Source organism: Nilaparvata lugens, chromosome 10 (genome assembly GCF_014356525.2).
Source record: "Nilaparvata lugens isolate BPH chromosome 10, ASM1435652v1, whole genome shotgun sequence".
NCBI classification, from domain to species: Eukaryota; Metazoa; Arthropoda; class Insecta; order Hemiptera; family Delphacidae; genus Nilaparvata; species Nilaparvata lugens.
The window spans coordinates 27690893-27706430 of NC_052513.1; the positions used below are offsets into that span (position 1 = coordinate 27690893).

The window sequence follows — 15538 nt, forward strand, 5'->3', positions numbered from 1 at the left end:
TATAAATTTATTTATTATATGTAGGAAGCTTACTTCCATGCACAGCCCGAACTCATATAAATCCCTGAGATCTCATGTTTGAATATTAATTTATTAAATATTAATTTTGTAAATTGAACCAAGTATAGTATATCAAACCTATAGACCGAACAGGTTTTTATTTGCAGAATTTCGTATTGATTGGAAGTCTAAATATCAGCATTAAATATAATATATTTATAAATTTGAAACATACTATTGTGAATATTAGCGAAACCTGTGATAATTACTCAGATTCTAGAAAACATTTATTTAAGTAAATTATAGTTATATCGAATATTTTATGCACATCTTTTTCATGGGAATATATTTTGTGTTTTATGTCAGCATACAAACTTATAGAATTTTTTATTATATCCTAACTCATCTTGTGTTATATAGTTTGAGCTGTTTTGGTACCAACAAATATTTAGCAGCACTTAAAATTATTGAATCAAGTGATATTAATCTTATTCAGAGCACTCAATATTTATCATCCTTTGATGATACTCATCTCATATACCAGAATAAGTATATTAAGAAATTATATTAATAAGGTTCCAGTTATATCATATAAGGATCCAGAGAGCTTCAAGAACTGGCATTGTAAGTTCTAAGGAATTTTGGAAGGGTATATTGGTGAATACTTGTATTCACGACGAGCGTTTTAAGAATCAACTAGAAGCAACTATAGTTGGTCCTTATTATTCTCTAGTGATACATGGTTACTGATAATCAGTCATCAAATATTCTTCTATTTTCCGTACTGGTATTCTTCAAGAACTTCACAGAAGCAGCGGTAAGAATTACCAATCACCGGTCACTGAACCTTATGGTGATTATTTGTATTTATAAAATTCATGTTTCTACCACTGAGCTAGAGCTGAGGTTTGAACCCAGTAATTTTGCGAGCCGGACGGCCTTAATTTTTTGTGAATTTATTCGCAAAAGAGGGAACTTAGAGACTGCTCTTATAAATATCAGAAACATCGTATTATCTGTGAAGGATTCACAATCCACAACTTCACACAATGGCTTCATAACGTGGGACTCTATCATAAGAGATAACCCCTCAGGAAGCACCATTTCACAGCAAATATTAGAGGTGAACATTAAACTTCAATCCGATCCATTTATATTGTTATGTAGTTGTATTGTATGGCTATACTCGAGTTATATTTAAGAACTGCACATCTTTGATTGAATAAAGTAGGCGTCATGATTATTGGATCAAGTTATAATAGCATGGTAATTTGAGAATTTCTAATTTTTTTTTAAGTTCGGGTTAAAGTTTAAGGATTAAATTGAAAGTACAAATTAATATTCCAATTTTGGAACTCACAGAAATTGAGAAATGTTTACTACTAGTTCATTGGCCAGAGCCAGTGGATAGAGTTTTACCAGATAATATTTATAAGATTTATAAGTTTTGGTTTTATAAGATGCTATCTCTTCTCTATGGGCTTACTCAGTATGAGATTCATTCAGAATAATCTTAATCATAATCTATCAATCAATCAATCAATCATTTATTTCTTTCCAAAACATACATGAAAATGTACATGAAAAAGTCAAAGACTAAAAACTAACTTAAAGCTAAAGAGAAATAGTGACTGTATAAAATTCATTTTTTTAGAGTAAACTCGTTTATACTGTAGCATGCTAAATCTATCAAATATGCTCTCAGCAATTCGTTGAATTTTGATCTATCAGGTTCATGTCTCATGCAACCTGGGAGACAACCAATAAATTTTATTCCCATGTACGTTGGACTTTGTTTATATTTTTCCTTATTGTGTTTCTTTATTGTAAAATTATTTTTATTTCTTGTGTTGTAATTATGTATATCTACTTGCCGTAGGAATCTAGATTCGTTAGTTTTTATGTATAATATTGTCCTATAAATGTACAGCAGACTGTACACCGTCATTAACTTTAACTTACTGAAGAATGGTTTGCATGATTGCTCTCTATCAAGATTTAGAATTATTCTTATTGCTTCTTTTTGTAATAGGAGTATTTTATTTGAGTTTGAGATGCTTGTTCCTCCATATATTTCAATTCCATATGAAATGTGGGAGTGGATCATTGCAAAGTACACTGCTTTTAACGTTTCTAAGTTGGAAATTTTCGCTAGTCGTCTCAGCGCGAAAATTCCTGAGCTTAATTTTTTACATATTTTTTGAATGTGAACGGACCAACTAAGTGTGTTCTCAAGATATAGAACATCTACATGTGATATTCTAGAAATCCATGAATTTATTTTTCGATTGATAGTAAATAGTGTAGTTCACACAACGGGATAGTCTTCAAAACATTTTTAGGCTCATGAAGCAGGAACAGTCAGATCCCTCAAAGGAGGCCTATCTAAGAGTACGCAACAAGAAAAGAGGCCGATTAACGTTAGATAATTCAATGGAAGAGAAGTCGCGGGTGGACTATTGGTGGGAAGGAATCATTAGGGAGGGCCAAGTTTGGTCTTTGAAATCAAATTAAGAGACTGCAAGCTATTCTTGCCACTGAGAAGTCGAAATGAAGCTTCTAGGAGAGAGTAGAATAGCTTTTGTTCATTGACCAGTATTTTTCAAAGAACACAGTTTGTTTTTGTCGAATACTTGTTATTTACCTGAATTGTATGTATTGATAAATAAACTCTGTACATGATTGCATGATCTTCAAAATGATAGAATATGAAGTATGGTATTTGAATATTCTGGAATGGTGAATTGTGATTTTAATAATAAAATGTAACTTTCAAGGCTATGAGTGCGAAGTATACACTAAAAATTCATTTTAAGACCACTTTTTTTTCAAGTACTATCCAAAATGAATAAGCATATTCCTCTCTGACGTATTTATTTTATTTGATATACTACCATTTGTGATCAACAAACGATTTGTGCTTTTTTAAATGAAATAAAATAAAAATAAATGTCATAAATTTTCAATGAGCTAACCAAATAGTAATTTCCATCATTACACTAATGTCTAATCACTTTCTTTATTATATAAAAATCTGTTCAAATAATCCGATTCATAATTTATGTATTATTAAGTTTACGCTCCACTTTAAGTTTAAAAAGTTCTTAACAGATGAATAATGAGAAATCGTATGCATAAGCATCATTGTTTGACAATATTGCTATTCCGTTATTTGTTTACTATTCTTCCATTTGACAATATCTGATATCTGCTATATGATAATTCTTAAGGAGCAGCATTGTAAATGGCCGGTTGTGATTGGCCAAGTCATAAGCTGCTGTGATTGGTTGATCGCCATTGACTGAGTCTTGGCCAATCACAATCAGCTATTTACCTCAACTCTCCAACTTAGAAACTCTTCTGTTACCAATTTTCAAAAGTGCAATTGCTCGTAATCTGGAGTTTTAATTTTTCTTACATGTTACACGTTTTTCTTACAATATTATATAATTCTTGGGTTACTGTTTGTAAATGATTTCGTATTTTCAATAAATTGAACAATATTTATAATAATACACGAAATTAAGTCTTTTTGTGTAGTTGAGAAGTTGATATTGTGGTAATTATTCATATTGAATGAAAAAGACTAAGAAATTGTCTTTCTATTAGAATTTCTAATTATTATTAAATCAGTGGTTTTTTGACAATTTCTTAGTCTTTTTCATTCAAAATTAAGTCTTGTTCTTGAAGTTGAGTTTGAGTTTTGGGTATGAACAAAGCTGAATATAGTTTTCATGGATAATAGAATATGTCTGGTTTAGTATCCTCTCTCAATCTGAATGGGATTTGGAAAAAAAACGTTTCAAAATTTGTGATTGTTGATTTATTTCAGCTGTGGTGGATGTGTGTCTGACATTTCTGGCTGCCTCTGGTCTAGCGTCCAATACTCTTGTCCTTGTCGTGTTCTACAGGTGCCCTGCTCTACGCTCCCCATCCAATAGGTGAGTATATTACAAATCAAGCTACCCAAAAAAAGTTTTTGTGGAAACAGACTTGTTGGCCTATCAATAAACATGAATTTTCCATTACTAAATCATCAAAACATAATGGTTTTCAATTGAACTGAGCAAGTTCTCAACCGGGATCTACTTAGATTTAGTGACCCGATTGTACAAAGACCTGTTGAATTTCAATCATGATTTAATACCTCGAGAACCAATCGATAAGAGAACGTTCTATTGATAAGAAGTCTATGATTGGCTCTCGTGACATTCAATCACAGTTAAGTCAACAGGCTCTTGTGCAACCGAGTCTTAGTCTACTAGATGATTTTAGGTGAACGACATTGATTTTATTGATGTGTATTAGTCTAGTGTCATAATTCAAAATTATGCTATTCATTTATCAGAATGCTATTCACTTATCAGAACTCGAATGTTTTTGTATGATACAAATAATATTACATTATATTTCGTGATTCAAAGAATAAACATCACCATCAATTCTACTAATTTTATCAAAGAATAAAGTTAGTGAAATTGAGAAAAGCTAAGAATGTAGCGTTCTAGTTCTAGAATAACCTCGAAAATTGAAGATAAGATCATTTCATTTATTACAATTTCTTCAAATAACATACATCTTTCGAAAATAATGTTAATAGAGCTAGTCAATTGAACTGAGCAAGTTCTAAACCGGGATCTACTTAGATTTAGTGATAGATTTAGAGATTAGTCATGTAGAACTGACAGCAGATTGTGAATCATATTGTTTTGTTTTCTATGAGGAATAAAGAATTTTTTGAATTGAATTGAATTGAATAGTTTACAGCATTGCACATTGAAATTTATGCATAGAATTTAACTGAATCAATCCCTTCAACTCTAAACTATATTTGGTGATTGTATAGAATATGGAGGAATTTATATAAATTATCATAATTCTTATGAGTTTTGAAATCGTATAAATGAGAATGGAACTTGGAATAATACTTGTGTTTCGCATGGAAATAATAGGTGATCTCACTAGCTGTAGCTCATTTACGGATTTCCTCCTTGTAATTAGCCTATTACTAATCTATTCATTACCATCTATTATCATTGGCATTCAGTTACAATCCATCATGAGTCTGCAGTTTCTCTTTGGTATGTCAACAAAGTGGACTTTGATGTATGCATTGGTTATGGGTTGATCTATGTCATGAAAGCGCTTTGAATACTCCAAATGTGAATAATATGATGGAGGCTCCATAATTTTGTTTTGAAACTCATTCTATTTCTTGAAACCCATTCAGATTATGAGAATTGACATTGAAACTGTTCTAGGACAAGTATTTAGCATCAAAATCATCATTTTATCTGTGAAGAAAATATTCTCTCATGATAAAATCTCAACTTCATTATTTGATAAGTCTATAACATCCAAGTTACCTAGTTTTTCATAACAGTTGCTAATCTCCGCTATTCTGTTGTTATTGGCGTATAGAATCCTCAAACTCCTTAGTTCATCAATCACAGAAGGTAGTTCACAGAAACGGTTGTACGAAATATCCAATAGATGGAGATGCTCACACTGAGATAAGCGTGCAGGTAATGCTTTCAGTTTGTTCCTTTTTAGAATGAGAACACTCAGTTTCCAAAAGTTACCTATGAATGACGGAATGACTGTGAATTTGTTCTCGTCCAGAAACAGTTCTTCAAGGTATGGAGAAGTTCTCCACAGGTTGGGAGGTATTTGATCCAGCTGATTCCTGGATAAATCAATGCGCATAACTTCTTCCATTTCTGCTTTTTTGAACATCCAATTAGGAATATTTCCACTTTCGTTGACAGTCATTCTTATGCATTGACAGTCGTTAGCATAAGTGAATTTGTCAGTGGGGTCGAAGCGATATACAGCTGTGTACCGGGAGAGGTTTGATTTGCTGTTTTGTTCCTCCGAAGTATCCCAGAACTGTTTTAGAAGATATCTTGCCAATTGTTTTGTACCTATTCGGCTGTACTCCAAGATATTGAGATCATCGAAACCATTGTTTTCGATCTTGAGAGTTGTGAGTCTTTCAGAGCAACCTAAATCGAAAGGTAGTGATTTGAGTAGGTTGCCGGAGAGGTCCAGAACGTTTAGGTTTTCCAGTGAAGAGAAATACCCGTTTATTGTGGTGATCTTATTATGTGACAAACTAAGGTAACGGATGGATGTACTGAGGAACGAGTTCACTTCCACTTGTTGAATGAAGTTGTGATCAATCCATACTTGTTTCAAAGTAGTACAACCGTAAAAATCAGGGTGAGTCTGGATTTTGTTTTCACCGAGATCTAAAATTTCCAAATTTGGAGGTCTAGTTTTCTTGGTGAACCGACTGATTGAGTTGCCGCGCAGTCGCAGAACCTTCAAACCGGTCATGTAGTGGACGCCTGACGGTATCACTAGGAGTTTGTTGTTGGATAGATTTAGTTCCACCAATGAGCTAAAATTGATGACAGGGTACGGCCAGCCTCGAATGTTGTTGTGGGACAAATCAAGCAGCATCAACTTCTTCAGCGTTCTCAGTTCTTTGTCAACTGTCGATATGTTGTTACACTTGGCGAACAAGTACTTGAGGCCTCGTAGCTTGTAAATTGCTCGTGGCAATTGTTTGAGAAGATTGTAGGAGACATCAATCTCTTCCAACTGATTCAGTTGGCCCATTTCCTTGGGCAGGGAGGCCAGTTGATTGTTGCTCAGATTAAACACTTGCACCCAATCGGAAAGTTCTGCGATTTCGGAGGAAACTTGTCTCAGATAATTGCAGCTGAGATCCAGCAATCTAATAATGGATGACCCCGGCTCACTCGCCTCATCTTCTATGTTAATTCCCATCAGCTTGTTGTGTTTGTGATTTGGGCAATCGATAACTTTTGATATATCTTTGGGAAGAGAGGTGAGTTTTTGTTTGGATGCTTGGATTTGATCCAAGAAATGATATTCTCTGTTTATACCAATGACATCATCAGCATTCTCTAGATCATACGAGTATTGGGGTAGTGACAAACATACATTTTCATCTTCTTCTTTCACATTAGAGATATCGATCTGTGTATCACCATGACACTTACGTTCATCTAGAACTATTTTTCCATGCTTATAGTCTTCATCAGTTATTGTAACATTGTTGTCTACAAATATTTTATCAGTTTCAATATTTCTACTTTCTAGTTTTTGATACCTCATTTTATCAAAAATTCCATGGAAATTCATTTTCACATTACAAAAACTGAAACGTAAGTTCTCTGAATCAAAATCTGAACTGATCTGATTTCTCAAATGATGTTTTTGTTGAACTCCGTCCATTCCAAGAGTTGTACATTTTCTTATAATTTTAACACCATCTGGATCATTTTTTTCTGAATTTTGTCGTTCGTTTTTATTCTTCTTCAACACACTAATTACTGTTTCTTTACCACCTTGTTTCATTGAATGAAACTACAAATTAATCTTAAATGCACAGCAAATAAATTGTATGATTTTGAAGGTTAGATTATAAAAAAGTATTTGGTTACCTTGACTGGTACTACAAATTTTGAAATAAGTCGGGATTAAAATAGATTTTATCACCAAGCTGGATTTTTCTCGCAATTAAAATCGTGATTCCCAATGTTCTTAGATGATTACAATGTTGAAAATTTCAAAAAACTTTCTCTTCTAGTTGAATACAGTGTTTTCTACTTTTCTTTTCTATATACTAACCTCTTGTATACTAATTACATATCCACATGTTTATTTGCACAGCTGCTGATTTTTCAATACCATAATAATAATATAATGCTATCCTCTGTCAGTCAACACACCAACATAATTTTTATCAATACGTAACTACTGTATTGCGGTATTGCATACACAGCCCCGTTGAAAACCGAAAGAACTCTGGTCTTTGATTGAACAATATTACTATGTTCTTCGATCCAACGTATGTATTTTGATTCAAGGTACATCACTTGATTTATTGCTTCATCACTTGTCATTATCATAGAGGGAAGATAGCTTTAACTTATATTCTTCTCTCTATGGTTATATCTTGTTATTCTGAAATATAGTCCATATAATTTGTGCATATTGTTCATAGATGATTGATTGTACTTTGTTTGAATTGTGTTCTTTTCCTAATCGACTAAGAAGTTTATTAAGTCAGTCGAATATATAATTAGGGAGAAATCAAGAAAGAGTTATCTCAACAATTACTGATTGGAGTTTTAGTGTATTGAATAATTCGTTTTTTAGTTCAGTTTCCAAGGAAATGTTTCCATGATTTTTGAATTAAGTGCTTAATCTGATTTATGAATAATCATGAGAATACGGCTAGTTCTCTTTGGATTTGGAATCATTATGATATGAATTACATTTTTTAAACGGTTCAAGTATATTATGAAACGGTAAACGGTAACAGTATATTATGACATGTATTGAAGTGCTCATTATGAGCTATATACATTTTTTTCTACAACTTAATGAGTGGATAATGGATTCTCATGTAAAATACTAATTTTCTATTGCATTTCATAGATGAATGTTTCCTTTTCAATGTGATACCCGTCTTCTCTCATATTACAAGTATATGAGTAGTTTTAAGGCAAGAAATTATATTTCGTTGAGTAAGTGGAATTATTTGTAACCCGCTCTACTTGGATAGGTGGTTCAGAGATCTCATTTTCTGTGCTGTGTCATTAAGGGGACAATGCTACTATGCTACCACCACCACCACCATCACCACCACAGTCATGCACAAACGTAATTACACACAGGTTTCACTGATATCTCTGTCATTTCCCACTCCTGCATTGCGCTCTCTCCCCGTTTAATCTCAGCCTGGTATTACCTTGCTGTTTTCGGTAATGGTTTTTCCTGACAGTCGTGAAACAGCCCAGCAACAATGAACTTGCTTTGTTCACATATTCTATTTTAATAGTTTGAAACATTATCAAACAATTGAATAATTGCTTTCAGTAAACAAAAGATCATCATTTCCCCCACGCAATCCTATTTATAGTATCTTCTCTCCACTTTACAACCTTTGTCCACATCTCAGTTGCAAATTACTCTTGAAAAAATAATTTTCAGCCTGGTTTTTTTGCAATTTGACTGTTTGGTATCGGTTGTGTAATGTGTAACTTGATTTATAATTTCAGAAATTGACATATAGTAACAAGTCCGTTAAATTGAATTAAGTAACGTTGAACCAAATACTCTACAGTTTGAATTGATTAAAACAATATAAAAACTTGTAGTACCCTTTATTAAAAACTTTAAAATATTTTAACGACTAGTTTCGACCATAGGTCATTTTCAAGTTGAAATCAACCTACAGTTGTTACATCATTATAATCTCTAGTAAGCTCCAGAACTTCAAGTCCCTGTAGTACAGTATGTGTTGGAAAATGAGACTATTATTGATTAATTGCCTTCTATTCACTGAATAGTACTTCTAAATCGGTGGAATTGATCCAAGTGATGTTAAAAGGAGCTTGAGTGATGTAAATAGCTATTGCTATAGCTATTATTCTATTTTATTATTATAATAAAATATTATTTTATTATATAGCCATACTGTTATATAGCTATAGCAATAGCTATTCACATCACTTGGAAATCTGTGAAATTGTTCAGAGATTTTATTAGTTTTACTAGTTGTAACTAATATAACAGATTGTACCAACCAATTCCTATACTACTTCATCAAAATGAAAAATTCACTACTAAACTGTTCGAATAATGAAAAATTTGTATTCAGAATATTCAATCCTGTTTTGTATAGTTTTCAACTATACTGATAAAATAATAGTATAGTACTGTACTTAATTAAATACAGTATCAACACAGTATTATAATAATAATTCAGTAACACAGTAACGGCCGTATGCACAGTGAAAGCTTGAACTAAATTGAATCAGCTTGTGGCAGGTGGCCAAAAATGAACCACATCATAACAGACGCGCGTCTAAATATGCATTTAATGCAGTTTCGTTTAGACGGGGATCCCGTTCAATCTGGCACTGTGGAAACTGAGCCAATACATCAACTGTGCAGTGATGATGATACAAAGTTATTCTTCTATGTTTTATTCTTTACAGAGTACATCATTGAGATGATAGGGAGAGAAAAAAATTGTAGGTTAAAAAGGGGCACTTTGATGCATCAATTTTTTGTGCATCCTGCATCCTGCGCCAGAGAAATATATGCACCGAACTGTCGCTATTTAACATACTGGTAACCTTGTCTATTCCTCGTCCTAATCTAGATAAGGTTACATGTTTCAGTCCGAAATATGTTGATTCTTGTAGTTTTTCACTCGACAAAATGTTTAGTTCAAAGTTATTGATTGAATTGTTTGTGTTAGATTCGTGGGCAGCCTGGTGTTGGCTGATTTGGTGTCTTCGACAGTGCTGGCGCCCACCCTGATTTCGACGCGTGTGTCGCTGGTGTCGCTGGCGGCCGGCGTCGGCACTCTCGTCGCCACTGCCTCTGTCTTCTCTGTGGTCGCTATCGCCGTCGACCGCTACAGCGCCGTCCTCAGTCCGCTGCACTACGCCATGACTGTCACTAGGAGGCGCAGTCTCGCTGGTAACTCTTTGCAAACATAGGGTAGCAAAGAAGCAAATAGAACCATAGATAAAAGATAGCTCATGGTATAGATCGTTTATGGTCCAAATTCCAAGCCGATTCTTGTTAACTCAAGCCGACTACTGTCGACTACTGTCCATTATCACTTGTAATGTAGCCGATTATTTGACATGAATTTTTACAATCCGAGAACATCCATTGTTTAAAAAATTAAAAGTGTCGACGACGGTGAAAATTCATGACAAGTAAAATTGGACTGAAAAATGTATGCCTCTTGGCAGTCGGTTACGAGGGCGGGACCTGGAACTATCTACAGCAGATAATCGGGCCCGGCTCTACCGGTAGTCCAATTATTTTACTTGTCATGAATTTTCACCGTCGTCGACACTTTTGATTTTTCAAACAATGGATGCTCTCGGATTGTAAAAATTCATGTCAAATAATCGGCTACATTACAAGTGATAATGGACAGTAGTCGACAGTAATCGGCTTGAGTTAACAAGAATCGGCTTGGAATTTGGACCATAAACGATCTATACCATGAGTTATCTTTTATCTATGGTATCACACTGTTTTGGCCGGGTGAGAGTGTAAGAGCGGCACAGTATGGGAGAGGAGAGACATTACATGGTTTCTCGAAATTCAACTACTAGGACTATCGGCTAGAGATGTGGAACATATAAACGCATAAACATAAACGCCCTATACCGTGGGGTATCTTTTATGATATCTTTTCTCCATGATAGAACAATATGACATTCACATAAGAGTTTATAGCATTCAATGTAACGTTCTCACGTATAATGGAATTATCCGGTATGTGTTGTTCACATTTAATATGGAACAAATTGTTTAATTTATAAACTTTGTTTATTTTTGTAATTGTTTATTTATAAAATTTATAGTTGCTGATTCATGTTCAATAAAATGAACATTGCCAATTTCTAGCTATGCTGAGGACATTACACATTGTTAAAGATAATCTGTGCACATCTTTGTATAATAGAAACGACATAACATTCTTTGATTGGATTTTATTATACACATTTTATTGTATTATTCTCATTTCAATGAACTACTTTGTCATTTTATTGCAATCATTAGAATTCTAGTAGGCTACTTGGCTGCTAGTCATACTGCAAGTAGTGCTTAGCATAGTATTCACCTGATTTCCATTAAAAATTACATGCAATGTAACATATTAAAATACAATTAATTAATGATTATATATCACCCTATAATCAAAGAAAAATTCACCAATCCCATGTGAAAAAACACTGGCATTTGCTTGAGTTTTTCCCTAGTAAGTTCTTGGATTATTGATCCAATCATAGCCCAGGGTTATAGGCTACTTTATGGATTTGATACTAAACAACATTATTTATTCCTTATACTCATAGTCAGAGCCGTTTCCAAACAAGATATATAAGCACTATAAACATAAAGGTAAAGAGAGATAAACTATAGGCTACGATATAAGAGATAGGGTACAGTATAGGCTATATTGAAATTTAATCTCAAATTCAGAATAATGTTTGTTCAATAGACATCATTCAGTTCGATATGCTTCAGTTTCCTCTAGACAATAAACCTGTCTGAATATGGAAAACAAATAAGACGTTATTATTTCATAAGAAATTGAATCAATCACATTCATAAAGCATTTGCTTAGTAGCATTGGTTTATTGATCAATCCTGATGACAAAACTTTTTTATTAAAAGAAACTGAATCCTATAGTGAGGTCCACGTTATAATAGCAGTGTTTGATTAGTGTTTCTACTGCTATCCTCGTCTATCAGTCAACAAAGCGGATAGCGCTATCTCTTTCTCGCTTTGCTCTGTTGCCAGATCGTTTTTCAACAATGTGCAATTAATAATTAACTAACAAAATATTCCATATCAATTATGGAAATTCATTATGAAATTATTGAAAAATATAATTTCTTGCTTAATAAAATTTAATTGATTATTTTAAACGATAATGAACAGTTAATATTACATCAATACATTTTATCAGCTACCGTTTATAGAAGGCATTGACAAGACAGAGGTTCGGCAACGTTGTTCGCCTATCTTTCTACACTGCCATTATAACGTGCACCTCGCTATAGTTTGTAATTTCAGAGACAACTGATTCAAGTATCTTTTCAATTAAACAGTATATTTACTCTATGGTAATTTGTGAAGTTGTGATATTTTGTGTTGTTGCAGTGATTGCTCTGGTGTGGAGCATGTCAATGGCTCTGGCCTCGCCGCACCTTCTCATGCCTTGCGAGAATCCTCTCTTCTGGCTGTCTCACTCCCTCATTCTACTCTTCATCGGCTTCACATTCCCACTCATCGCACTCGTCCTCATCTACGCCAGGATGTATGCTGCTGCTCACAGGTAAAATCCTGAGACTATTTAAAAAATATAGTACCTACCGTAGAATTGTAGACGAAATAGAGATTGAGTTCAACATCAAAGAAATGAGAGATTATTAAATATGAATTAATCAACGAAAAGACAATCATTTGTGTCAGAAACTGTTCTTTATTGAATTTATATGAGAATATATTTTTTATTTATGCCATATGTATATTGTACAGGAACATAAGAACATAGTCAAAACAAGAAAACAAAATCAAAAAAAGTAATTGCAGTCAGATATCTGTAAACTCTTGTAGGAGGTATAGGGACATTGGTACCAAATATTAAATTGTGAGAATTCTTTCTTACTTCTACATCTATATAAATTATTACCTCCCATCTTAAAATGTATGTATTCAGGCCTACTTAGTATTTTATAATTATAAAATAGCATCATAGTACCCTTATATTGATGTTATTAATTAATAATCTATCATTATCATGCAATTAACTGACTGATATTTCCCCAATTCACTGCAGATGAGGGTGCATCGATCAAAAATATTTTCTTGTTATTTGAATAAATGATATCATATTGATGTTTCCCTATGCAACATGAATAGGCCTAATATCCACTTTTATCAAATTATCAAATTTATCTTTTCTCATTGTCACGATAAGTTTGATTATCATGTAAACAATGAACTACGAAAGAGTTGATAATTATGGATGTAAAATCAACCAAGTCAAGCAAACTTCTAAATTCTAAAAGAATCTCACTGCCTATAATTCGTTTTAATTCAATTTCAAATTCCCTTTTTTCAGTTTCTCGTTTGTTCTCCACAAAAAATGTCAATGTTTATATTCAATTTTGTTTTTCTAATGACGTTGTACAATTTGTGACTGAAGCAGTTCATTTTAAAACTATATAGATACGATTCGATAGTTTTTAAGGGTATGTACTAGATCACTATTATTTATAATACAGTACTTATCTACGGATATACTATTTAGTGGATAAATTGCTTGCGTAGCAGCCTAGAACCTGAGATCCAGGCTCAAAGCCAGTTATCTCCAATAGTTTTTAACCAAGTCACTTCTGTGTTATTGGATAGACACGTTAAATTTATTGTCGATCCAGCTGATATGTGACAGTCTCAAGGCCCATAGACGGCTTAATAAATGACACAAGCTAGGTGGGACCTTCCAACAAATGGATACACAACCAATCAAAAAGCCAGCACACGAGATACGAATCTATATACTTTTACAATAATTACTGATATAGAAATTCATCTTTAATTTGAACATATTTTATTAGACTATAATGTTTTATTAGACTGTTTTTCTTGACTATAAATTATTTTATTATCTTTTGAGACACGGAGATACAAATACAAGAAGTACAGGTTTGCTTAACCCATTCACTTACTTATTAATTTGAGAAAAAATCATCCAAAGTTGTCAATTTTTTTATTGAAGAATATGATTTATACATGATTGGAGTTACCATTAAAAATATTTTTCAAATTTTAGGGATGAAAATAAGGGTGGTATTCCACCCTTAAAAAAAGAAAAATGTTCAGTTTTCATGATTTTTTCTGGCAAATGTTATATTTCTATGGTACTGGATATCAGTAAACATATTATGAAAAATCTCAGGATAGGAGTAAGGGTAGTTTTCACCCTTGAAATTTTTTTATTTTATTTTTGCAGAATATGATTCATAAATTATGTTAGTTTAGTAGTAAAAACATTGAAAATGAGATAATAAATACCTACCAGACAATGAATACAATGTATAACTTTCACCCCTAATTGCAATAAGGGTGGAAAATATCAGTCAATCATCTCCATTTTCAGAATAAGTTGCATTGGAATCAGAAAGAAGTGAAACTGTTTGATTTTCCATGTTATATTTACTGTCTCAATTTCCATTTTATCTATTAATAAATAACATTTCTCTTCTTCTAATGATTCCAAAAACTTCTAACATAGGCAACAAGAATAGTTCTATGATTGTGTGTTATAAAGGTGTATTATGTTCTATATTCTTCTTTTTTTAAACTGTTTGTTTTTGAAAAGAATAGATTTGTTTTCTTCATGTTTGTTCTATGAATGTTCGATTCTAGTTGGGCATGATTCTATTCAATGACGTTTTTCGTTGTTTGTTGACAGAAACAGCGTGCGCACCCGGCGTCACTCGGTGTCGGGTTGCGGCGCCGAACTGGACGCGTGGCGTCGCACGTCGAACGCGACGTTCTCGGCGCTGCTGTTCAGAGAGGAGGGTCGCGCGGTCAAGACCGCTGTCATGGTGATCGCCTCCTTCCTCTTCTGTTGGACGCCGTTTTTCGTGTCGTCCACGTCACAGGCCTGGGGTAGCGTCACTCTCCCCCCCGCCTTGGTGGGCATATGCGCTCTGTCCGCCTCATCGCTCAATCCCTTCGTCTATGTGTTCAGGTGAAATAAATTTACTCTACAGTAAGGGCCAAGCCACATGAAGCGTTCTTCCACTGGCGGCAGACGCGTCGGCAGGGCACGAAGCTCTGCGATTGGCTGAATATCAGCTGATTGGGTTGGCGTTGGGAATCAATCGGAAAGCTTCCTGCCCTGCTGACTCGTCCGACGCCAGTGTAAAACCGCCTGAAAAACGCTTC

General features: G+C 33.7%; 2 protein-coding genes across 18 annotated transcripts in view; one reads left to right on the plus strand and one right to left on the minus strand.

The window, feature by feature from the left end:
• Positions 1 to 15538, plus strand: part of LOC111046312 (beta-3 adrenergic receptor) — a 268205-nt gene that overhangs the window by 199091 nt on the left and 53576 nt on the right. For 16 of the 17 annotated variants that reach the window (XR_005572386.1, XR_005572378.1, XR_005572375.1 and 13 more), the window contains 4 exons: positions 3833 to 3941; positions 10307 to 10530; positions 12743 to 12917; positions 15060 to 15341. Coding sequence is in view for 3 of the 17 variants with exons in the window: in XM_039437097.1 (XP_039293031.1) it covers positions 3833 to 3941; positions 10307 to 10530; positions 12743 to 12917; positions 15060 to 15341 (790 nt within the window). In the remaining 14 variants the exon portion in view is untranslated. Of the gene's footprint in view, positions 1 to 3832; positions 3942 to 10306; positions 10531 to 12742; positions 12922 to 15059; positions 15342 to 15538 lie in introns of those variants that run through there. The other variant, XM_039437099.1, reaches the window with a different exon arrangement.
• LOC111046317 (leucine-rich repeat-containing protein 40) lies at positions 5042 to 7654 on the minus strand. The gene has a single exon (XM_022331840.2). It carries the CDS (start codon positions 7387 to 7389, stop codon positions 5314 to 5316), a length of 2076 nt encoding a protein of 691 aa, XP_022187532.2. The 5' UTR covers positions 7390 to 7654; the 3' UTR covers positions 5042 to 5313.